The sequence below is a fragment of the Bombina bombina genome, chromosome 7, assembly GCF_027579735.1.
Source record: "Bombina bombina isolate aBomBom1 chromosome 7, aBomBom1.pri, whole genome shotgun sequence".
NCBI classification, from domain to species: domain Eukaryota; kingdom Metazoa; phylum Chordata; class Amphibia; order Anura; family Bombinatoridae; genus Bombina; species Bombina bombina.
The window spans coordinates 349,100,542-349,127,170 of NC_069505.1; the positions used below are offsets into that span (position 1 = coordinate 349,100,542).

The 26,629-nt window shown below is 41.9% G+C and overlaps 1 protein-coding gene across 1 annotated transcript in view; it reads left to right on the top strand.

Annotated features, from left to right (window-relative positions):
• Nucleotides 1-26,629, top strand: part of STAB1 (stabilin 1) — a 1,127,460-nt gene that overhangs the window by 91,835 nt on the left and 1,008,996 nt on the right. The window contains exon 3 of the mRNA XM_053721023.1: nucleotides 3,823-3,938. Within this exon, the coding sequence (XP_053576998.1) occupies nucleotides 3,823-3,938 (116 nt within the window). The remainder of the gene's footprint in view (nucleotides 1-3,822; nucleotides 3,939-26,629) is intronic.

Consider the following 26,629-nt stretch of genomic DNA (forward strand, 5'->3'; position numbering starts at 1 on the left):
CTCTTATTCCCAGTACCAGGGTGGAATTCCTGGGTACTATAATAGAATCCATATCTATGAGAATATTCCTTACAGACCAGAGACGTTACAAGCTAACTTCCGCTTGTCTTGCCCTCCAGAGCTTTTTAAGGCCCTCTGTGGCTCAGTGTATGGAGGTGATTGGTCTCATGGTGTCCAGCATGGACATCATTCCTTTTGCCAGATTCAATCTCAGACCACTTCAGCTGTGCATGCTGAGACGGTGGAACGGCGATCATTCGAATCTGTCTCAACAGATTTCTCTGGACAACCATTTGAGAGGATCACTCTCCTGGTGGCTCTGTCCAGATCACCTGTCCCAAGGGACATACTTCTTGAGACCATCCTGGGAGATTGTGACTACAGACACAAGTCTATCAGGATGGGGAGCTGTTTGGGGTGCCAGGAAGACACAGGGCCCGAAGGAATCCCTCCTCCCGATCAACATTTTGGAACTTCGAGTGATCTTCAATGCTCTGAAGGCTTGGCCTCTTCTAGGTTCAGTTTATCAGATTCCAATCAGACAACATAACCTTGGTGGCTTACATTAACCATCAGGGGGGAACGAGGAGCTCCCTAGCAATGAGGAAAGTATCTCGGATTCTGGAGTGGGCGGAGGCCCACAACTGCTCGCTGTCAGCGATCCACATTCCAGTTGTGGACAACTAGGAGGCGGATTTTCTTAGCAGTCAATCCTTTCATCCAGGGGAATGGTCTCTCCATCCCGAGGTGTTTGCGGAGATTTGCAACAGGTGGGGGACGCCGGAGATAGATCTCATGGCATCCCAGCTCAATTCCAAGCTACCCAAATATGTGTTGTGGTCCAGGGATCCTAAGGCTGAGCTAATAGATGCATTAGCCTTGGAGGTTCAATCCAATTTACATTTTTCCGCAGTTACCACTTCTTCCCTATGTAGTGGCCCGCATCAAGCAGGAGCAGGCATCAGTGATACGGATTGCTCCATCATGGCCGCGAAGGATGTGGTTCGCGGACCTGGTGGGGATGTCCTCATCTCCTCCTTGGATGTTACCTTGTCGCAGGGATCTGCTGGAACAGGGTCCTTTTGTTCATCAAAATCTAGATTCTCTGAGGCTTACTGCGTGGAGATTGAACGCTTAGTCTTAGCCAAGAGAGGTTTATCTGAGAGGGTTAATGACACTCTCATTCAGGCTCGTAAGCCTGTTACTCGCCACATCTATCATAAGGTGTGGAGAGCTTACTTATTCTGGTGTAAAGAGCGTGGTTTAGCCTGGCATAAGGTTAAGGCTGCCAGGATTTTTTCCTTTCTCCAGGAGGGTCTGGAGAAGGGACTTTCTGCCAATTCCCTGAGGGGACAGATTTCAGCCCTTTCTGTTTTGCTGCACAAGAGGCTCGCAGAGCTCCCTGACGTGCAATCTTTCATTAAGGCTCTGATTAGGATCAGACCTGTGTTTAGATCTAATGCTCCACCTTGAAGTTTGAATCTTGTTCTTAAACGGGCTCCTCGTGAGCCTATGCATTTGGTTGACATCAAATTTTTGTCCTGGAAGGTTCTTTTTCTTTTGGCTATTGCGTCGGCACGCAGAGTTTCTGAAATGGCTGCCTTGCAATGTGAACTTCCTTATCTGGTGTTCCACACTGATAAGGCTGTTCTTCGTACCCGTTTGGGTTTTCTATCTAAGGTGGTGTCTGATCTTAACATCAATCAGGACATTGTGGTTCCTTCCTTATGTCCTAATCCTTCTTCTTCAAAGGAACGTTTACTTCCTATTCTGGATGTGGTTCAAGCTTTGAAGTTTTATCTTCAAGCTACTAAGGATTTAAGGCAAACTTCTTCCTTGTGTGTTATCTATTCTGGTAAGTGTAAGGGTCTGAAGGCTTCTTTGACTTCCTTATCTTTTTGGTTGTTATACACTTAGCTTATGAGTTAGCGGGACTTAAACCACCTCAGAGGGTTACGGCTCATTCCACTAGAGCGGTGGCTCTATGGATCAGATTTGTAAGGCGGCTACCTGGTCCTCCTTATATACTTTTTAAAAATTCTATAAGTTTGACGTTTTTGCTTCGACTGAAGCAGCTTTTGGGAGAAAGGTTTTACAGGCTGTGGTGCCCTCAGATTAGGGTCCGCATTTTCTTTACCCCTCCCATTATCATTCAGTGTCCTCTAGAGCTTGGGTATAGTTTTCCCAACAGTAAGGAATGATGCCATGGACTCTCCTCATATTAAGAAGGAAAACATAAATTATGCTTACCTGATAATTTAATTTCCTTCTGTATGAGGAGAGTCCACGGCCCCCGCCCGTATACTCAAATGGGCGGACCAAAATTTGTTTTTCTCTTCCGGCACCATTTATACCCTGATATTTCTCGTACTGTTCCTTGTTCCCTTGGCAGAATGACTGGGATATGAGGGAAGTGGGGGGAGTATTTAAGCCTTTGGCTGGGGTGTCTTTGCCTCCTCCTGGTGGCCAGGTTCAGTATTCCCCAACAGTAAGGAATGACGCCGTGGACTCTCCTCATACAGAATGAAATGAAAATATCAAGCAAGCATAATTTATGTTTTTTGTTTTTTTATACTATCCCTTACTTGCAATGGCTGGCCAAAATACTCCACAAGAGAGAAGTGAGAGTTTCTGCCAAATACACTCATCAGACTGCATACTAATATAACCTGTATTGAAGGAGCAGCAATGCATTCCTGGGAGCTAGCTGAACACATCCATAAGCCAATGACAAAACGTATATATGTTCAAGCACCATTCTGCAGCTAGATCCCAGCTCCTAAGCCTACTTAGTTATGCTTTTCAACCAAGGATACTAAGAGATCAAAACAAATTAGATAATAGAAGTAAATTGGAATGTTGTTTAAAATTGTTTGCTGTACCTGAATCATTAAAGAAAATTGTTGCATTTCATGTCCCTTTATTATAGTAATATAGCTTTCCATTGCTACTCCTAGCTCCCTAAATTAACTAATTACAAATACAGATTATGATTTTGTTGTATGAAGATCATGTCCATTCAAAGCACATTTAAAAGATTTTATAGCCGAAAAACCTTTCCACATGCCCTGACTATAATGACAGCAGTGTTTGCATCCATGTGTGCAACAATGTTATACATACAAGTTTCAACCAAGGAGACCAAGAACAGAGGTAAATTACATTGGCTATTTACTGTATTTAAGGGTACGCTCTGTCTGAATCATGAGAGTCTATCTTTGACTTCCATGTCCCTTACAGACCTCCCAACATCCCGGGTCCTGCATGATTATCACAGAGCTCTGGCCCACTTCCATCTGCAGCTTCTGGACATTCTGGTTTTATGGTAATGCTCCAGCTCCATGCAGGACACAACTTATCCTGCCCACGACCCACCCAGCCTCACCCATCACACATCCTGGCCATCTACAACCCAATAATGGCTCAGTCCATCTGCAGTGGTCATGACCACAAAACACTGGTGGCCCATCACAATAATTTTCCGTTAAGGGACATGAAACTCAAAATTGTTCTTTCATAATTCAAATACAGCATACAATTTTGAACACCTTTCCATTTGACTTCTATCATCAAATTTGCTTAATTTTCTAGCTATCCTTTATTTGAGGAGCAGCAATGCGCTAATGGAAACTAGCTGAACGCAACTGGAGAGCCAATGACAAGAGGCATAAATGTGCAACCACCAATCAGCAGCTAGCTCCTGTCATTTAATGTATGGGTATTATGTCCTTTTAAGTAGTTGGGCTATGTTTAATGACTTTGATAACATAGCAGCTAATCTTAATATTCCAATAACAAATGTTGGCTTATTTTGTTATTTAGGTATACAGTGAATACGGGAGGAGTAACTCTATCTCTAGTTGGATGCCAACAAACCTGTAGGTCTCTTGTTGTAGAACGTCAGTGCTGTAAAGGATTTTGGGGGTCAAATTGCAATGGTATGTATAATTTGGATTTAAAAGAACATTAAACACTTTGATATTGTACTATATATAATATGTTTAACTCTGAAAATTGCTGGTTATCTCAATTCTAATGAGTTTTTTCTATAAACCTTGTCCCTCCTAACATGGCCACTCAAACAAATGCCAGTGGGCCACTGTCCACAAGGGCTAGATTATAAGTGGCGTGCTAACTTTTTCTTTCGCTCGGACGCTAACTGCTCTCATAGTAATCTTTTAACGCGGAAGGGTTAGTGCGCGTATTACACAGTGAAAGTAAAAAGTTAGTGCATGAACGAAACCCAATGTACACTAACTTCAGGACTTTGAATATTGCGTCCATGTAATTTCTTCTCCCAATAGACTTAAATGAAGTGTGCTGTTAGACCAACTGTGCTAAAGCCTAAGGTAGATATGAATATTTAACATTCCAATGTTTTTTATATAGAATAAAATGTTCTTTTTATTTTTATATATATATATATATATATATATATATATATATATATATATATATATATATATATATATATATATATATATATATATATATATATATAAAGTGAACTGTAGAAATAGTCCCCAGTGTGCCTGTGCTCTGTCAACAAATGATCTGGTCGGGTAAAAATACTCTCTCTGATGGGAGTAAGGGGCTGTAGCGACAGTTAGCAATAAAGTGTCTATGCGGGAAGGCTGCTAACACTGACCCCAAGGTAAGGGAAAAAAACTTACTTCCAGTGGATTAAGGCGTTTCAAATCACGTCTACCCATCTACCGCTCTCTGCAGCACATAGGGAAGCGAGTGACGCTCTACGGTCCGGAAAGTTACCTCCTTAGCTTTTAGGGGAGAAGCTTTTCCTTGCTTCACAGCAGCTCCGGAAACTCCCGCAGCTCCTCAGTATCACACACCGTTCGGTGCTATCGGCGTCGTTTGTAGGTCCAGCCCCTTACTCAACCATATGACTGCTCACCACCAATGAAAGAGATACTGTGCAGTTGTGTGATCCTTAGGACCTGAAGATGCTCGGCAGCGTAGGGAAATGCTTCTGAAAGGAGGATTTTGGAGACAGCCGGCACAGTCTTCGATTAAAAAGTCCAAATTTATTCAACAGATTTAAAGGAAAAACAGCCTTAATCATAGACATAATTAAAACAATGTGTAATGGTTAAAATAAATACCTTATGCTGAGTTCTTATTGGTTAACCACTGATCATATAACGGAAGTCAATATATACTCTATCGAATTATTAACTCTTGCTCTTCCTCAATTCTGAGTAAACTTCAAAGAGCGGTACAAACGGAGCTATGAATCTTTAATACGAGAATACACAAATACCAAAGTACAAAAAATACAAAAAAACAGAAGTGCTAGAATGATTAGTAGACCTTTAGGATTACATGCAGATATCAGTACATATAAAGATAATACTCTCCCTAACTATATTTTCCTAACGCTTGGTATATGCAAACATTTAATTGGCATATTGCTCAAACTAATCTGATCTATAAATAACACTTAACCTTGTAATGTACTATAACCTATTCTCTGGTATACTCTAAAGATGCTTGTTAAGGTCACAATCTTACAAAGGTTTAAATAGTTCCAATATATGTACATAGACAAAAACAAGAAACAAAAAGCACACCGATACACACGGGAGAAAAGTTGTTTGCAATGCATCTATGCTGCCTTACGTGGCCATATAGATGTATCCGCCCAAACCATAACATGTTGTGTAGTTCATGTAGAAAGCCTTTTCATTACAGATTTATTGCTAGCTATCATAAATGCAAGAATAATGAGGGTCTCTCTAAGCCTTTACTTAATATTTCGTTTGTATTAGGCTTCTATTCTTGAAGTACAATTATTTTATGTGTGCTATAGAAATGTTATCTGCGACTTATCCAGGGGCCTATTTCAGTTGGCTTACTCATAGATATTTGAGTATAAAGCTGCTTGTGTATGTATTGTGTGGGCTATATTAATGAAGTGTCTTCTGTATTTATTTATTATTGTCCTATTCCCAAAAATTAATAATGTAATAAATGGAATTATAGACATTAGGAATCCTAGTAGCCAGAGAGAAGATCCAAAAGGCCTCCCTTTTGAATAGAAGTTTATTTAAATCACCCGCTCTTTTGAGTTTCCTGAGCCTTTCAATGACCATCCATCTGAAGGTTAAGTTAGAACTAGCATGTTCTTGTATAAAGTGTTTAGCTAATTCAGATCTTGCATCAGATCTCTTAATGTCTGATAAATGCTGTTGGATCCTCTCCCTAGCCTCCCTGGAGGTACATCCAATGTATTGTTTGTTTGTGGGTGTGCACCAGGCCAAATAGATTATAAACTTTGACCCGCAGTTAACACAGCTTTCGATTTGGTATTCTTTATTGTTCACATTTGACCTGAATTTTTCTCCTCTCTGTAAAAAACTACAGGGAATACATGGACCATAGCCACATCTAAACATTCCTTTAGATGTAAGCCAAGAGCTAGCTGCTGAGTTCTGTGGCAAGTCACTAGGTGATAAGATGTTTTCTAACGGCCCCCCTTTTCTGTATGAAAATCTACATCCCCTCCTTACTACCTCTATTAATCCCTCATCTGAAACCCAAAAGAGGGGGTGATTTAAATAAACTTCTATTCAAAAGGAAGGCCTTTTGGATCTTCTCTCGGGCCTCTAGGATTCCTAATGGCTATAATTCCATTTATTCCATTATTTATTTTTGGGAATAGGACAATAATAAATAAATATATAAGGCACTTCATTATTATGGCCCACACAATACATACAAAAGCAGCTTTATGCTCAAGTATCTATGAGTAAGCCAATTGAAATAGGCCCCTGGATAAGTCGCAGATAACATTTCTATAGCACACATAAAATAATTGTACTTCAAGAATAGAAGCCTAATACAAACGAAATATTAAGTAAAGGCTTAGAGAGACCCTCATTATTCTTGCATTTATGGTAGCTAGCAATAAATATGTAATGAAAAGGCTTTCTGCATGAACTACACAACATGTTATGGTTTGGGCGGATACATCTATATGGCCACGTAAGGCAGCATAGATGCATTGCAAAGAACACACGGGAGCTTTCCTCCCATGTGTATCTGTGTGCTTTTTGTTTCTTGTTTTTGTCTATGTACATATAGTGGAACTATTTAAACCTTTGTAAGATTGTGACCTTAACAAGCATCTTTAGAGTATACCAGAGAATAGGTTATAGTACATTACAAGGTTAAGTGTTATTTATAGATCAGATTAGTATGAGCAATATCCCAATTAAATGTTTGCATATACCAAGCGTTAGGAAAATATAGTTAGAGAGAGTATTATCTTTATATGTACTGATATCTGTATGTAATCCTAAAGGTCTACTTATTGATTTCCTTTATATGATCAGTAGTTAACCAATAAGAACTCAGCATAAGGTATTTATTTTAACCATTACACATTGTTTTAACTATGTCTATGATTAAGACCACTGTCCCGAAACATGTCAGACTAAAACTATTGGTGTATGCTGTTTCTCTTGTTAAGTGTATTCAGTCCACGGGTCATCCATTACTTATGGGATATATTCCCTTCCCAACAGGAAGTTGCAAGAGGATCACCCAAAGCAGATCTGCTATATAGCTCCTCCCCTCACATGTCATATCCAGTCATTCTCTTGCAACCCTCAACTAGATAGGAGGTCGTGAGAGGACTGTGGTGTTTTAAACTTAGTTTATTTCTTCAATCAAAAGTTTGTTATTTTAAATGGCACCGGAGTGTGCTGTTTTTTCTCAGGCAGTATTTGGAAGAAGAATCTGCCTGCGTTTTCTATGATCTTAGCAGAAGTAACTAAGATGCACTGGCTGTTCTCGCACATTCTGAGGAGTGGGGTAACTTCAGAAAGGGACTAGCGTGCGGGGTCTCCTGCAAATAAGGTATGTGCAGTAAAATATTTTTCTAAGGAATGGAATTGACTAAGAAAATACTGCTAATGTAAGTAAAGCCTTAAATGCAGTGAAAGCGACTGGTATCAGGCTGATTAAAGTATATACAGTAAAGTAATTTTCTAAGGAATGGAATTTGACTAAGAAAATGCTACTAATACTGAAGTGATGTAATAAGCCTTAAATGCAGTAGAAGGGCTGGTATCAGGCTTATCAATAGAGATACATACTCTTTAAAAAGGATGTTTAAAACGTTTGCTGGCATGTTTAATCGTTTTTGTGAGGTACATTGGTGATAAAAACTTATTGGGGCATACATTTTTCCACATGGCTGACTTGTATTTCTGCATAGAAACAGTTAACTGAAGCTCCCACTGTTGTAATAATGAGTGGGAGGGGCCTATTTTAGCGCTTTTTTGCGCAGTAAAAATTCAGTCTCAGTCTTCCTGCTTCTTCCTGCATGACCCAGGACGTCTCTAGAGAGCTCAGGGGACTTCAAAAGTCATTTTGAGGGAGGTAATCAGTCACAGCAGACCTGTGACAGTGTGTTTGACTGTGTTAAAAAACGTTTTTTTCTCTATTGCTTATCCGTTTTGGGTATTAAGGGGTTAATCATCCATTTGCAAGTGGGTGCAATGCTCTGCTAACTTAATACATTTACTGTGAAAATTTGGTTGCTATAACTGATTTGGTTCATTGTTATTTCAACTGTGACAGTTTTTTTGTGCTTCTTAAAGGCGCAGTAGCGTTTTCTATATTGCTTGTAAAATTATTTAAAGTGTTTTCCAAGTCTGCTAGTCTTATTGCTAGTCTGTTTAAACATGTCTGACACAGATGAATCTGTTTGTTCACTATGTTTGAAGGCCAGTGTGGAGCCCCATAGAAATATGTGTACTAAATGTATTGATTTCACTTTAAATAATAAAGGTCAGTCTTTATCTGTAAAGGAATTATCACCAGACAACGAGGGGGAAGTTATGCCGACTAACTCTCCTCACGTGTCAGTACCTTCGCCTCCCGCTCAGGAGACGCGTGATATTGTGGCGCCAAGTACATCAGAGACGCCCATACAAATCACTTTACAAGACATGGCTACTATTATGAATAATACCCTGACAGAAGTATTATCTAAATTGACAGAATTAAGAGGCAAGCGCGATTGCTCTGGGATAAGGACAGAGCGCGCTGGTGCTGTGAGAGCCATGTCCAATACTGCGTCACAGTTTGCAGAACATGAGGACGGAGAGCTTCATTCTGTGGGTGACGGATCTGATCCAGGGAAACCGGATTCAGAGATCTCTAATTTTAAATTTAAGCTTGAGAACCTCCGTGTATTGCTAGGGGAGGTTTTAGCGGCTCTGAATGACTGTAACACAGTTGCAATTCCAGAGAAATTATGTAGGCTGGATAGATACTATGCGGTACCGGTGTGTACTGACGTTTTTCCTATACCTAACAGGCTTACAGAAATTATTAGCAAGGAGTGGGATAGACCTGGTGTGCCCTTTTCCCCACCTCCTATATTTAGGAAAATGTTTCCAATAGACGCCACTACACGGGACTTATGGCAGACGGTCCCTAAGGTGGAGGGAGCAGTTTCTACTTTAGCTAAGCGTACCACTATCCCGGTGGAGGATAGTTGTGCTTTTTCGGATCCAATGGATAAAAAATTAGAAGGTTACCTTAAGAAAATGTTTGTTCAACAAGGTTTTATCTTACAGCCCCTTGCATGCATTGCGCCTGTCACTGCTGCTGCGGCATTCTGGTTTGAGTCTCTAGAAGAGGCCATTCACACAGCTCCATTGGATGAAATTATGGACAAGCTTAAAGCACTTAAGCTAGCTAATGCATTTGTTTCTGATGCCATTGTACATTTAACTAAACTAACGGCTAAGAACTCCGGATTCGCCATCCAGGCGCGCAGAGCGCTATGGCTTAAATCCTGGTCAGCTGACGTGACTTCAAAATCTAAATTGCTTAATATTCCTTTCAAGGGGCAAACCTTATTCGGGCCCGGCTTGAAAGAAATTATCGCTGACATTACTGGAGGTAAGGGTCATACTCTTCCTCAGGACAGGGCCAAATCAAAGGCCAAACAGTCTAATTTTCGTGCCTTTCGAAACTTCAAGGCAGGAGCGACATCAACTTCCTCCGCTCCAAAACAGCAAGGAACTGTTGCTCGTTACAGACAGGCCTGGAAAACTAACCAGTCCTGGAACAAGGGCAAGCAGGCCAGAAAACCTACTACTGCCCCTAAGACAGCATGAAGGGATGGCCTCCTATCCGGAAACGGATCTAGTGGGGGGCAGACTTTCTCTCTTCGCCCAGGCGTGGGCAAGAGATGTCCAGGATCCCTGGGCGTTGGAGATCATATCTCAGGGATATCTTCTGGACTTCAAGGCTTCCCCTCCTCAAGGGAGATTTCATCTTTCAAGGTTATCAGAAAACCAGATAAAGATAGAGGCATTCCTACGCTGCGTACAAGACCTCCTAGTAATGGGGTAATCCACCCAGTTCCGCGGACGGAACAAGGACAGGGATTTTATTCAAATCTGTTCGTGGTTCCCAAGAAAGAGGGTACCTTCAGACCAATTTTGGACCTAAATATCTTAAACAAATTCCTAAGAGTTCCATCATTCAAAATGGAAACTATTCAGACCATCCTACCCATGATCCAAGAGGGTCAGTACATGACCACAGTGGACTTAAAGGATGCCTACCTTCACATACCGATTCACAAAGATCATCATCGGTTCCTAAGATTTGCCTTTCTAGACAGGCATTACCAATTTGTAGCTCTCCCCTTTGGGTTGGCTACGGCCCCGAGAATCTTTACAAAGGTTCTGGACTCACTTCTGGCGGTTCTAAGACCGCGAGGCATAGCGGTGGCTCCGTATCTAGACGACATCCTGATACAGGCGTCAAGCTTTCAAATTGCCAAGTCTCATACAGAGATAGTTCTGGCATTTCTGAGGTCGCATGGGTGGAAGGTGAACGTGGAAAAGAGTTCTCTATCACCACTCACAAGAGTCTCCTTCCTAGGGACTCTGATAGATTCTGTAGAAATGAAAATTTACCTGACGGAGGCCAGGTTATCAAAACTTTTAAATGATTGCTGTGTCCTTCATTCCATTCCACGCCCGTCAGTGGCTCAGTGCATGGAAGTAATCAGCTTAATGGTAGCGGCAATGGACATAGTGCCATTTGCGCGCCTGCATCTCAGACCGCTGCAATTGTGCATGCTAGGTCAGTGGAATGGGGATTACTCAGATTTGCCCCCCTACTAAATCTGGATCAAGAGACCAGAGATTCTCTTCTCTGGTGGCTATCTCGGGTCCATCTGTCCAAGGGTATGACCTTTCGCAGGCCAGATTGGACGATTGTAACAACAGATGCCAGCCTTCTAGGCTGGGGCGCAGTCTGGAATTCCCTGAAGGTTCAGGGATCGTGGACTCAGGAGGAGAAACTCCTCCCAATAAATATTCTGGAGTTAAGAGCAATATTCAATGCTCTTCTAGCTTGGCCTCAGTTAGCAACACTGAGGTTCATCAGATTTCAGTCGGACAACATCACGACTGTGGCTTATATCAACCATCAAGGGGGAACCAGGAGCTCCCTAGCGATGTTAGAAGTCTCAAAGATAATTCGCTGGGCAGAGTCTCACTCTTGCCACTTGTCAGCGATCCACATCCCAGGCGTGGAGAACTGGGAGGCGGACTTTCTAAGTCATCAGACTTTTCATCCGGGGGAGTGGGAACTCCATCCGGAGGTGTTTGCTCAACTGGTCCATTGTTGGGGCAAACCAGAACTGGATCTCATGGCGTCACGCCAGAACGCCAAACTTCCTCTTTACGGATCCAGGTCCAGGGACCCGGGAGCAACGCTGATAGATGCTCTAGCAGCTCCTTGGTTCTTCAACATGGCTTATGTGTTTCCACCGTTTCCTCTGCTCCCTCGACTGATTGCCAAGATCAAACAGGAGAGAGCATCAGTGATTCTGATAGCGCCTGCGTGGCCACACAAGACCTGGTATGCAGACCTAGTGGACATGTCATCCTGTCCACCATGGACTCTACCTTTGAAGCAAGACCTTCTAATACAAGGTCCTTTCAATCATCCAAATCTAATTTCTCTGAGACTGACTGCATGGAGATTGAACGCTTGATCCTATCAAAGCGTGGCTTCTCCGAGTCAGTTATTGATACCTTAATACAGGCACGAAAGCCTGTTACCAGGAAAATCTACCATAAGATATGGCGTAAATACCTGTATTGGTGCGAATCCAAGAGTTACTCATGGAGTAAGGTTAGGATTCCTAGGATATTGTCCTTTCTCCAAGAGGGTTTGGAAAAAGGCTTATCAGCTAGTTCTTTAAAGGGACAGATTTCTGCTCTGTCTATTCTTTTGCACAAGCGTCTGGCAGAAGTTCCAGACGTCCAGGCTTTTTGTCAGGCTTTGGCTAGGATTAAGCCTGTGTTTAAAACTGTTGCTCCTCCGTGGAGCTTAAACTTGGTTCTTAAAGTTCTTCAAGGAGTTCCGTTTGAACCCCTTCATTCCATTGATATTAAACTTTTATCTTGGAAAGTTCTGTTTTTGATGGCTATTTCCTCGGCTCGAAGAGTCTCGGAGTTATCCGCCTTACATTGTGATTCTCCTTATCTGATTTTCCATTCAGACAAGGTAGTTCTGCGTACTAAACCTGGGTTTTTACCTAAGGTAGTTTCTAACAGGAATATCAATCAGGAGATTGTTGTTCCATCATTATGTCCTAATCCTTCTTCAAAGAAGGAACGACTTTTGCATAATCTGGATGTAGTCCGTGCCCTGAAATTCTATTTGCAGGCAACTAAAGATTTTCGTCAAACTTCTTCCCTGTTTGTCGTTTACTCTGGACAGAGGAGAGGTCAAAAAGCTTCGGCAAACTCTCTCTCCTTTTGGCTTCGTAGCATAATACGTTTAGCCTATGAGACTGCTGGACAGCAGCCCCTGAAAGAATTACAGCTGATTCCACTAGAGTTGTGGCTTCCACCTGGGCCTTTAAGAATGAGGCCTCTGTTGAACAGATTTGCAAGGCTGCGACTTGGTCTTCACTTCACACCTTTTCAAAATTTTACAAATTTGACACTTTTGCTTCTTCGGAGGCTGTTTTTGGGAGAAAGGTTCTACAGGCAGTGGTTCCTTCCATTTAAGTTCCTGCCTTGTCCCTCCCATCATCCGTGTACTTTAGCTTTGGTATTGGTATCCCATAAGTAATGGATGACCCGTGGACTGAATACACTTAACAAGAGAAAACATAATTTATGCTTACCTGATAAATTTATTTCTCTTGTAGTGTATTCAGTCCACGACCCGCCCTGTCTTTTTTAAGGCAGATCTAAATTTTAATTAAAACTCCAGTCACCACTGCACCCTATGGTTTCTCCTTTCTTGTCTTGTTTCGGTCGAATGACTGGATATGACATGTGAGGGGAGGAGCTATATAGCAGCTCTGCTTTGGGTGATCCTCTTGCAACTTCTTGTTGGGAAGGGAATATATCCCATAAGTAATGGATGACCCGTGGACTGAATACACTACAAGAGAAATAAATTTATCAGGTAAGCATAAATTATGTTTTTTCTTTTTAATTTGTTGAATAAATTTGGATTTTTTAATTGAAGACTGTGCCGGCTGTCTCCCTAATCCTCTTTAAATATATATATATAAAATATATATAAAATATCTATACCTATATATCTATATGAATATATACATGTATAGATATATATACAGAAATATTTAAAAAGAAAAAGAAAGGGCTCAAAACTATATATATATATATATATACTGTATATATATATATATATATTTATATATTTACTGCTATAAACACATAAATAAACATCTATATACATATATATATATATATATATATATATATATATATACACACACACACACACACACATATATATATATATATATATATATATATATACACACACACACACACACACACACATATTTAGACATACAGTATATGTAAACATTATAGCCCTTCCCAGTAAAATACCTTGTCATATACCCTATCCCTTTTAACCCTTATAAAACATACGGCTAGATTACAAGTTTTGCGGTATGAGTGAAAAAGCAGCGTTATGGCTCTTTTCTCTTGTAAGGTGTATCCAGTCCACGGATCATCCATTACTTGTGGGATATTCTCACTCCCAACAGGAAGTTGCAAGAGGACCCACAGCAAAGCTGTTATATAGCTCCTCCCCTCACTACCATATCCAGTCATTCTCTTGCAACTCTCAACGCGCATGGAGGTAGTAAGAGGAGAGTGGTGAAAAATAGTTAGTTTATTTTCTTCAATCAAAAGTTTGATATTTTAAATAGTACCGGAGTTGTGCTATTTTTTCTCAGGCAGAGATAGAAGAAGAATCTGCCTGAGTTTTCTATGATCTTAGCAGGTTGTGACTAAGATCCATTGCTGTTCTCACACATGTCTGAGGAGAGAGGTAACTTCAGAGGGAGAATGGCGTGCAGTTTACTCTGCTATCAGGTATGTGCAGTTATAATTTTTTCTAGGATTGGAAATGCTAGAAAATGCTGCTGATTCCTGATAAATGTAAGTTAAGCCTGAATACAGTGATTTAATAACGACTGGTATCATGCTTACTCTCAGGGGTAATACCCTTATAGATATGCTATATAAAACGTTTGCTGGCATGTTTAATCATTTTTTATATATGTTTGGTGATAAAACTTATTGGGGCCTAATTTTTTCCACATGGCTGGCTTTATTTTTGCCTAGAAACAGTTTCCTGAGGCTTTCCACTGTTGTAATATGAGTGGGAGGGGCCTATTTTAGCGCTTTTTTGCGCAGTTAAAATTACAGACTGAGACATCCAGTTTTCCACAGGAGTCACAGTAAAGCTGTGGACTGTTAAAAAACGTCTATGTCGTTTTTTTGATCCGTTTTTTGAACTAAGGGGTTAATCATCCATTTGCAAGTGGGTGCAATGCTCTGTTAGCCTATTACATACACTGTAAAAATGTTGTTTGCCTTTTTTCACTGTTTTTCAAATTTTGACAAAATTTGTTTCTCTTAAAGGCACAGTACCATTTTTTTTATATTGCTTGTTAACTTGAATTAAAGTGTTTTCCAAGCTTGCTAGTCTCATTGCTAGTCTGTATAAACATGTCTGACATAGAGGAAACTCCTTGTTCATTATGTTTAAAGGCCATGGTGGAACCCCCTCTTAGAATGTGTACCAATTGTACTGACTTCACTCTAAGCAATAAAGATCATATTCTGTCTTTAAAAAATGTATCACCAGAGGAATCTAGCGAGGGGGAAGTTATGCCGACTAACTCTCCCCACGTGTCAGATTCTTTGACTCCCGCTCAAGGGACTCACGCTGAAATGGCGCCAAGTACATCAAGGGCACCCATAGTGTTTACTTTACAAGACATGGCGGCAGTCATGGATAATACACTGTCAGCGGTATTAGCCAGACTACCTGAACTTAGAGGTAAGCGAGATAGCTCTGGGGTTAGACGAAATAAAGAGCATACTGACGCTTTAAGAACCATGTCTGATACTGCCTCACAATATGCTGAAGCTGAGGAAGGAGAACTTCAGTCTGTGGGTGATGTTTCTGTTTCAGGGAGAATACCTGATTCTGATATTTCTACTTTTAAATTTAAGCTTGAACACCTCCGCGTATTACTTAAAGAGGTTTTAGCTGCTCTGAATGACTGTGACACAATTGCAGTGCCAGAGAAATTGTGTAGACTGGATAAATACTTTGCAGTGCCGATGTGTACTGATGTTTTTCCAATACCTAAAAGGTTTACAGAAATTATTAATAAGGAATGGGATAGACCAGGTGTGCCGTTCTCTCCCCCTCCTATTTTTAGAAAAATGTTTCCTATAGACGCCACCACACGGGACTTATGGCAGATAGTCCCTAAGGTGGAGGGAGCAGTTTCTACTTTAGCAAAGCGTACTACTATCCCTGTCGAGGACAGTTGTGCTTTTTCAGATCCAATGGATAAAAAATTAGAAGGTTACCTTAAGAAAATATTTTGTCAACAAGGTTTTATCCTACAGCCCCTTGCATGCATTGCACCTGTCACTGCTGCTGCGGCGTTCTGGTTTGAGTCTCTGAAAGAGGCCTTACAGGTAGCGACTCCATTGGATGACATACTTGGCAAACTTAGGGCGCTTAAGCTAGCCAATTCTTTTGTTTCTGATGCCATTGTTCATTTGACTAAACTAACGGCTAAGAATTCTGGTTTTGCTATACAGGCGCGCAGAGCGCTATGGCTTAAATCATGGTCAGCTGACGTGACTTCAAAATCTAAGCTGCTTAACATTCCCTTCAAGGGGCAGACCTTATTCGGGCCTGGTTTGAAGGAGATTATTGCTGATATCACTGGAGGAAAAGGTCATGCCCTTCCTCAGGACAGGTCCAAATCCAGGGCCAAACAGTCTAATTTTCGTGCTTTTCCAAACTTCAAGGCAAGTGCGGCATCAACCTCCTCTAATGCAAGACAAGAGGGAACTGTTGCTCAGTCCAAGGCGGTCTGGAGGCCAAACCAGACCTGGAACAAAGGTAAGCAGGCTAAAAAACCTGCTGCTGCCTCTAAGACAGCATGAAGGAACGGCCCTCTATCCGGTAACGGATCTAGTGGGGGGCAGACATTCACTCTTTGCCCAGGCGTGGGCAAGAGATGTTCAGGATCCCTGGGCGTTGGAAATTATATTCCAGGGGTATCTTCTGGACTTCAAAGCTTCTCCCCCCATAGGGAGATTTCACCTTTCACAATTATCTGCAAACCAGATAAAGAGAGAGGCATTCTTACACTGTGTAAGAGACCTCCTAGTTATGGGAGTGATCCATCCAGTTCCAAAAGAGGAAAAAGGACAGAGTTTTTACTCAAATCTGTTCGTGGTTCCCAAAAAAGAGGCAACATTCAGACCAATTTTGGATCTAAAGATCTTAAACACATTCCTCAGAGTTCCATCATTCAAGATGGAAACTATTCGTACCATCCTGCCTATGATCCAGGATGGTCAATATATGACTACAGTGGATCTAAAGGATGCTTATCTTCATATTCCGATACACAAAGATCATCATCGGTTTCTCAGGTTTGCCTTTCTAGACAGGCATTACCAGTTTGTAGCTCTTCCCTTTGGATTAGCTACAGCCCCAATAATCTTCACAAAGGTTCTAGGGTCCCTTCTGGCAGTCCTAAGGCCGCGGGGCATAGCAGTAGCCCCTTATTTAGACGACATCCTGATACAGGCGTCAAACTTCCAAATTGCCAGGTCTCATACGGACATAGTACTGGCATTTCTGAGGTCGCATGGGTGGAAAGTGAACGAGGAAAAGAGTTCTCTATCCCCACTCACAAGAGTTTCCTTTCTAGGGACTCTGATAGATTCTGTAGAAATGAAAATTTACCTGACGGAGTCCAGGTTATCAAAGCTTCTAAATTCCTGCCGGGTTCTTCATTCCATTCCGCGCCCTTCGGTGGCTCAGTGTATGTAAGTAATCGGCTTAATGGTAGCGGCAATGGACATAGTGCCGTTTGCACGCTTACATCTCAGACCGCTGCAACTATGCATGCTCAGTGAGTGGAACGGGGATTACACAGACTTGTCCCCTCAACTGAATCTGGACCAAGTGACCAGGGATTCTCTTCTCTGGTGGCTATCTCGGGTCCATCTGTCCAAAGGTATGACCTTTCGCAGGCCAGATTGGACAATTGGAACAACAGATGCCAGCCTTCTAGGTTGGGGTGCAGTCTGGAACTCCCTGAAGGCTCAGGGATCGTGGACTCAGGAGGAGTCTCTCCTTCCAATAAATATTCTGGAGCTAAGAGCGATATTCAATGCTCTTCAGGCTTGGCCTCAGTTAGCAACTCTGATTTCAGTCGGACAACATCACGACTGTGGCTTACATCAACCATCAAGGGGGAACAAGAAGTTCCCAAGCGATGTTAGAAGTCTCAAAGATAATTCACTGGGCAGAGATTCACTCCTGCCACCTATAAGCTATCCATATCCCAGGTGTAGAGAACTGGGAGGCGGATTTTCTAAGTCGACAGACTTTTCATCCGGGGGAGTGGGAACTCCATCCGGAGGTGTTTGCACAAGTGATTCATCGCTGGGGCAAACCAGAACTGGATCTCATGGCATCTCGACAGAACGCCAAGCTTCCTTGTTACAGATCCAGGTCCAGGGACCCCAGGGCGACGCTGATAGACGCTCTAGCAGCGCCCTGGTCTTTCAACCTGGCTTATGTGTTTCCACCGTTTCCTTTGCTCCCTCGTCTGATTGCCAAGATCAAGCAGGAGAGAGCATCTGTGATTTTAATAGCGCCTGTGTGGCCACGCAGGACCTGGTATGCAGATCTAGTGGACATGTCATCATTGCCACCATGGACTCTGCCTCTGAGACAGGACCTTCTACTTCAGGGTCCTTTCCTCCATCCAAATCTAATTTCTCTGAGACTGACTGCATGGAGATTGAACGCTTGATTTTATCAAAGCGCGGCTTCTCCGAGTCAGTCATTGATACCTTAATACAGGCACGAAAGCCTGTCACTAGGAAAATCTACCATAAGATATGGCGTAAATATCTTTATTGGTGCGAATCCAAGGGTTACTCATGGAGTAAGGTCAGGATTCCCAGGATATTATCTTTTCTCCAAGAAGGCTTGGAAAAAGGTTTGTCAGCTAGTTCCTTAAAGGGACAGATTTCTGCTCTGTCTATTCTTTTGCACAAGCGTCTGGCAGATGTTCCAGACGTTCAGGCTTTTTGTCAGGCTTTAGTCAGAATCAAGCCTGTGTTCAAACCTGTTGCTCCACCATGGAGCTTAAATTTGGTTCTTAAGGTTCTTCAAGGAGTTCCGTTTGAACCTCTTCATTCCATAGATATAAATCTTGGAAAGTCCTTTTTTTGGTAGCTATTTCCTCGGCTCGTAGAGTGTCTGAGCTATCTGCCTTACAATGTGATTCTCCTTATCTGATTTTTCATTCTGATAAGGTAGTCCTGCATACCAAACCTGGGTTTTTACCTAAGGTGGTATCTAACAAGAATATCAATCAAGAGATTGTTGTTCCATCTTTGTGTCCTAATCCTTCTTCAAAGAAGGAACGTCTATTACACAATCTGGACGTGGTTCGTGCTTTAAAGTTTTACTTACAACCTACTAAAGATTTTCGACAAACATCTGCTTTGTTTGTTGTTTAGTCTGGACAGAGGAGAGGTCAAAAGGCTTCGGCAACCTCTCTTTCTTTTTGGCTAAGAAGCATAATACGCTTAGCCTATGAGACTGCTGGACAGCAGCCTCCTTAAAGAATTACAGCTCATTCTACTAGAGCTGTGGCTTCCACTTGGGCCTTTAAAAATGAGGCTTCTGTTGAACAGATTTGCAAGGCGGCGACTTGGTCTTCGCTTCATACTTTTTCAAAATTCTACAAATTTGATACTTTTGCTTCTTCGGAGGCTATTTTTGGGAGAAAGGTTTTACAGGCAGTGGTACCTTCCGTTTAAGTACCTGCCTTGTCCCTCCCTTCATCCGTGTACTTTAGCTTTGGTATTGGTATCCCACAAGTAATGGATGATCCGTGGACTGGATACATCTTACAAGAGAAAACACAATTTATGCTTACCTGATAAATTTATTTCTCTTGTGGTGTATCCAGTCCACGGCCCGCCCTGTCATTTTAAGGCAGGTTATTTTTAAATTTAAACTACAGTCACCACTGCACCCTATGGTTTCTCCTTTCTCTGCTTGTTTTCGGTCGAATGACTGGATATGGTAGTGAGGGGAGGAGCTATATAACAGCTTTGCTGTGGGTCCTCTTGCAACTTCCTGTTGGGAGTGAGAATATCCCACAAGTAATGGATGATCCGTGGACTGGATACACCACAAGAGAAATAAATTTATCAGGTAAGCATAAATTGTGTTTTTCACTACCACTGGTATTACGAGTCTTGCAGGTTTAGCTGCACTGCACACTTTTTTGGCCGTAACGCAGCGTAACTACCGCAGCTTTCCAAAAGTCCTTTTTCAATGGGACTTTCATAGCGCCGGTATTACGAGTTTGCCTGGGAGGCCAAAAAGTGAGCGGTACAGCCTATACCGTCAAGTCAGTAGTTATGGGTTTTATGTTACAACGCCGTAACATAAAATTCATAACTAAAGTGCTATAGAGTACACTAACACCCATAAACTACCTATTAACCCCTAAATCGAGGCCCTACCGCATTGCAAACACTAAAATAAAATTATTAACCCCTAATCTGCCACTCATTACATTGCCGCCACTATAATAAACATATTAACCCATAAACCCCCGCACTCCCACATCGTAAACACTAGTTAAATATTATTAACCCCTAATCTGCTGTCCCTAACATCGCCGCCACTATACTAAAGTTATTAACCCCTAAACCTAACCCTAAGTCTAACCCTAACACCCCTAACTTTAATATAATTAAAATAAATCTAAGAAAAAATTACTATCATTAACTAAATAATTCCTATTTAAAACTAAATACTTACCTGTAAAATAAACCCTAAGCTAGCTACATTATAACTAATAGTTACATTGTAGCTATCTTAGGTTTTATTTTTATTTCACAGGCAAGTTTGTATTTATTTTAACTAGGTAGATTAGTTATTAAAAAGGGCATTTGTATGGGCATTGCCCTTAAAAGGGCATTCAGCTCTTTTTCCGCCCAAACCATAAGCTAAAAATAAAACCCACCCAATAAACCCTTAAAAAAAACTAACACTAACCCCCGAAGATCAACTTGCAGTTTTTAAAGACACGACATCCATCCTCATTGAAGCGGCAGAAGTCCTCATCGATGCCGGCAGAAGTCTTCATCCAAGCGGGCCGAAGTCTTCATCCAAGCCGGCAGAAGTCTTCATCCAGACGGCATCTTCTATCTTCATCCATCTGGCGCGGAGCGGCTCCATCTTCAAGACATCCGGCTGGGAGCATTCTCTTCAATCTACTTCTCTTCCATAATGAAGGTTCCTTTAAGGGAGGTAATCCAAGATTCTATCAGCCAAGCGGAATTAAAGGGTAAAAAATCCTAATGGCTGATGCAATCAGCCAATAGGATTGAGCTCACATTCTATTGGCTGATTGGAACAGCCAATAGAATGGGAGCTCAATCCTATTGGCTGATTGGATTAGAATTCTATCAGCCAATAGGAATTCAAGGGACGCCATCTTGGATGACGTCCCTTAAAGGAACCTTCATTCTGGAAGAGACGTCGATTGAAGATAGTTAGATAGTTACTTTAACAACAATATATATACTACATACCCTTGTTTGGAGGAATCAGACTTTAGATTTAGGATAGAGCACTTGCGCTTTCTGTTAAAGGAAGTGTTGGCTACATTAGAGGTTCCGGAACCTAAGTTACCCTAGGAACCTTCTATTCCTAAGCTTGATAAGGTTTATGAGGACTCCCGTAAAGATGGCAAATATTATTAAGATTGAATGGGAAAGACTTGTATCCTCTTTTTCCCCTTCTTCATCTTTTAAAAAATTGTTCCCGGTTCCTGACTCCCAATTAGAGTTGTGGGGGTCTGTTCCTAAGTTGGATGGAGCTATCTCCACGCTTGCTAAATTCACAACTATCCGAGGATAGTTCGTCGTTTATGGAGCCCATGGATAAGAAGCTAGAATCTCTGTTAAGAAAAATGTTTCAGCACACAGGACTTTTATTTCAGCCTGCAGCGGCGGATGCTGTGGTGGCTGGAGCAACTACCTATTGGTGTGACTCTCTGTCAGAGATGATCTAGGTGGAAACTCCCCTCAATGAAATCCAGGAAAGAATAAAGGCCTTGAGGGTAGCTAATTTGTTTATTTGTGATGCAAATATGCAGATTTTCCGCTTGAATGCCAAGACATCATTCTTTTCTGTTCTAGCCCATAGGACTCTTTGCTTGAAGTCTTGGTCTGCTGATATGACTTCAAAATCTAGATTACTTTCCCTTCCATTTAAGGGAAAGGTTCTTTTTGCTCCAGGACTGGACTCTTTTATATCCACTGTCACTGGGGGCAAGGGTGACTTTTTACCGCAGGATAAGAAGAATAAAGCTAAAGGACAGGGTCATAATTTTCGTCCCTTTCGTTCGGATAAGTCCCAACGCAACCTGTCCTCCACGAAGCCTGATGCTTCCAAGGGAACTTGGAAATCATGTCAATTTTGGAACAAATCCAAGCAGAACAAGAAGCCCGCCGAGACTAAATAGGCATGAAGGGACGGCCCCCGATCTGTCACTGGATTGTGATGCGAGCAGACTATCTCTCTTTGTGGATGCTTGGCTGGGAGACGTGCAAGACCCTTGGGTTCTGGAGGTCATTGCCCAGGGTTACAGGATAGGTTTCAGATCTCATCCTCCCAGGGGCAGATTCCTCTTATGAAACCTGTCTTCAATACCAGAAAAATGAGATGCCTTTCTAGGGTGCGTTAGGGATCTCTCCTCCCTATGAGTCATTGTACCAGTACCTCTAGCAGAGAGAGGTCTGGGATACTACTCAAACCTTTTTGTGGTCCCAAAGAAGGAGGGTACGTTTTGCCCGATTCTAGACCTAAAGGGCTTAAACAAGTTTCTGTCGTGCCCTTGTTCAAGATGGAGACGATAAGGTCTATTCTGCCCTTAGTTCAAGAGGAACAGGTCATGACCACGATAGACTTGAAGGATGCTTACCGTCATGTGCCAATACACAAGGATCACTTTAAGTTCTTAAGATTCACTTTTCTGGATCAGCACTTCCAGTTTGTAACTCTTCCCTTTGGTCTGGCTACTGCTCCAAGAGTCTTTATGAAGGTTCTGGGGGCTCTGCTCGCGGTGGCAAGATCCAGAGGTATTGCAGTAGCGCCTTATTTGGATGACATTTTGGTCCAAGCTCTGTCTTGCCGGCTGGCAGAAGACCATTCGAGAGCTTTTCTTCTTCAATCTCATGGATGGAAGATAAACTTAGGAAAGAGTCCTCTGGTTCCCAGTACCAGAGTGGAATTCCTGGGCACGATAATAGATTCTGTATCCATGAAGATATTTCTTACAGACCAGAGACGTTGCAAAATTACTTCCAGTTGTCTTGTCCTCCAGACCTCGTTAAGGCCATCTGTGGCCCTGTGTATGTAGGTGATTGGGCTCATGGTGTCCAGCCTAGAAATCATTCTATTTGCCAGGTTCCATCTCAGGACTCTGCAGCTATGCATGCTGAGGCAATGGAATGGCGATCACTCAGATCTATCCCAACAGATTTATCTGGACAGCCGATCGAGAGAATCGCTCTCTTGGTGGCTCTGTCCAGATCTCCTGGCCCAGGGGACATCCTTCTTGAGACTATCCTGGGAGATTGGGACTACGTACGCAAGTCTATCAGGATGGGGAGCTGTTTGGGGTGCCAGGAAGGCACAGGGCCGGTGGACTCCAGAGGAATCTCTTCTCCCAATCAACATTCTGGAACTTCAAGCGATCTTCAATGCTTGGCCTCTTCTGGGATCCACCCAGTTTATCAGATTCCAATCGGACAACATTACTTCGGTGGCTTACATCAACCATCAGGGGGGAACGAGAAGCTCCCTAGCCATGAGGGAAGTATCTCGGATTCTGGAATGGGTGGAGGCCCACAACTGCTCGCTGTCAGCGATCCGTCTGGGAAGCAGACTTTTTTGCGGAGATTTGCAGCAGATGGGGGACGCCGGAGATAGATCTCATGGCGTCAAGACTCAATACCAAGCTGCCAAGATATGGGTTGCGGTCCAGGGATCCACAGGCAGATCTTATAGATGCCTTAGCAGTGCCCTGGGGGTTCAACCTAATTTAAATTTTTCCACCGTTACTTCTACCTCGGGTAGTGGCCCGCATCAAGCAGGAGCAAGCTTCCACTATTCTAATTGGTCCATCATGGCCGCGAAGGATGTGGTTTGCGGACCTGGTGGGTTATGTCATAATTTCCTCCATGGAGGTTACCTTGTTGCAGAGATCTGCTGGAACAGGGTCCCTTACAGATAACTCACCGAAAGCTCAGAGCCCTCAGACCAGCTATCCTCCATCTCCTGAACACAAAGTAGCAGCTGGGTGTCCAGACTAGGCTAGGGGTTTCTCTCCAGGACAAGTGTTTGTCCTTCAAACAACTAATTTAATTACTAAGCCCCCTAACCTAACACCCTCTAAATTAACCCTAATACTAAGTTACTTTTAAATAAAACCTAACATTAAATTTAAAAAAATAAACTAAAATTACAAAAAATAAAAAAACTCTTAAATTACAGAAAAAATAAACAAAATTATCAAAAATAAAAAAATAAAACCTAATCCCTATGAAAATAAAAAAGCCCCTCAAAATACAAACACCTCTTAAACTAAACTACCAATAGCCCTAAAAAGGGCCTCTTGTAGGGTATTGCCCTAAGTTAAACAGCTCTTTTACATTTAAAAATGACTAAATCCCCCCTAACAGTAAAAAACCCCACCAAACCCCCCAAAATAAAAAACCTAACACTAAAAAAACCTAAACTACCCATTGCCCTTAAAGGGGCATTTATATAGGCATTGCCCTTAAAAGGGCATTCAGCTCTTTTACTGCCCTTAAAAGGGCATTCAGCTCTTTTACAAGCCCATTAAATCCCTAATGTTAAAAATAACCCACCCCCCAAAAAAACAAAACAACCTAAGACTAAGCCCCAAATAGGTACTCACCGTTCCTGAAGTCAGGCGGAGAAGGTCTTCTTCCAGGCGGCTCCATCATCTTCTATCTTCATCTGGAGCTTCCCCGATGCATGCATCCTCAGCGGAGTGGAGGTTCCTCTTCATGCGATTGTCCGTCGCACACTGAAGACTGAATGCAAGGTACCCCATATTTATTGGGGTACCTTGCATTCCTATTGGCTGAAATTTGAAATCAGCCAATAAGATGAGAGCTACTGAAATCTTATTGGCTGATTTGAACAGCCAATAGGATTTCAATAGCTCTAATCCTATTGGCTGATTTCAACATTTCAGCCAATAGGAATGCAAGGCACCCCAAATTGATTGCGGTACCTTGCATTCAATTTTCAGTGTACACCAGAGATCGGATGTAGAAAAGCCTCCACGCCACTGAGGATCGCCGCCGCTGAGGACCGCCACTCCAAATCCGCGCATCGGGGAAGACCGCTTCGCACCTCCGCTCCTCGCTGTCTTCACACAGGATGAAAATAGAAGATGATGGAGCCGTCTGGAAGAAGATCTTCTCCGCCGGAATCCAGGAACAGTGAGTACATATTTGGGGCTTGGTATTAGGATTTTTTAATATTTTTATTTTTAAGATTAGGGATTTAATGGGTTGTAAAAGAGCTGAATGCCCTTTTAAGGGCAATGCCCATACAAATGCCCCTTTAGGGGCAATGGGTAGTTAAGTTTTTTTTAGTGTTAGTTTTTTTGGTAGTTTAGTTTTAGATTAGGGGGTGTTTTTATTTTGGGGGGTATTTTTTATTTTTATAGGGGTATTAGTTCAAGTTTATTTTTTTTTATTTTGGATAGCTTTGTTTATTTTTTTTCTGTAATTTTACTTTTTTATTTTTTGTAACTTTACCTTGGGGTTTTTTTTTTTTTTATACATAGACTGCCCTCTGGCCAGACTTATCGCCTAGTATATAATAAAGATGATAGGCCACTATAATTATAATACATTTTGTGCGTATTTATCTTTTGGGTGGGGTTGATTCCTAAGTCCTTATTTTTCTTTCGAGAAAAGTTGGCAACCTTAGAATATTTTCTTGTCTGCCCCAGCAGTCTGGGGTATTTCGATGGTGTGATCAGGATTTTTCACATACACTAACAGCTTTCATGAGAAGTTCATAAAGTTTCTATTGCCCATTTTTAAGTATCATGAATCTCTATCATGTCTCCCTATAGCAAAGCTGACAAAGTTGCCTCAATTTTTTTTCTTCTACTTTTTCACGTTTTCTGTTGTGCTTACGTTATGTGGACTGTTTATTGAGTGTACAGTGCTGAAAACCATATCTCCAGAAGTATATAAATAAACTAAAAATGGAGGGCTACTAATGTGACACACAGGTTAAAATACTAATGTTAGAAGGAAAAGGGAGAGAGGTGATATAAAAGAAACCCTTAAGTATTTTAAAATCTTAGATATGCATGACAAGGCATCCCTTCTGTTCCGTATCCTTTGCCCCCCCCCCCCCACTAAATATGGAGAAAGGAGACTGCAGTTCCTTTCCCCATCGCTGTCTCTTCCCTGCAGTCCCTGTGATGTCACCACTGGCGCCTGTGGTGACTTCACAAGGTAGCTTTCAAAAAGGTGGAAAACAGCACACTTCTCTTCCTTTGGGGCAGAGAATCACAGACTTGCCAGGTCCTCTTATCCAAGCAACAAAACAGAGTATTCCAGCCTCCAGTGTGGTAAAACAGACCTTTATTTGGTTATATTGGGTCCAAAAAAAACAGATACAACGTTTCAGGCCACTACTAGGCCCTTAGTCATGTTTGATTATACACAGGCTTCTGCCTTTTATACCTTTACATGTTACCTGTTACGTTGGGAGCATTTTTAGTATATTAGTGACATCTTGTGGATGCAAATGAGTACTACATCATTTTGCACTTGTTTGAATGCAAATGATCCCATAGGCATAATCCATGCATATTTAAAATATGAAACACATAAAAACCTATATATACAATTAAGAAAAGAGAACAATG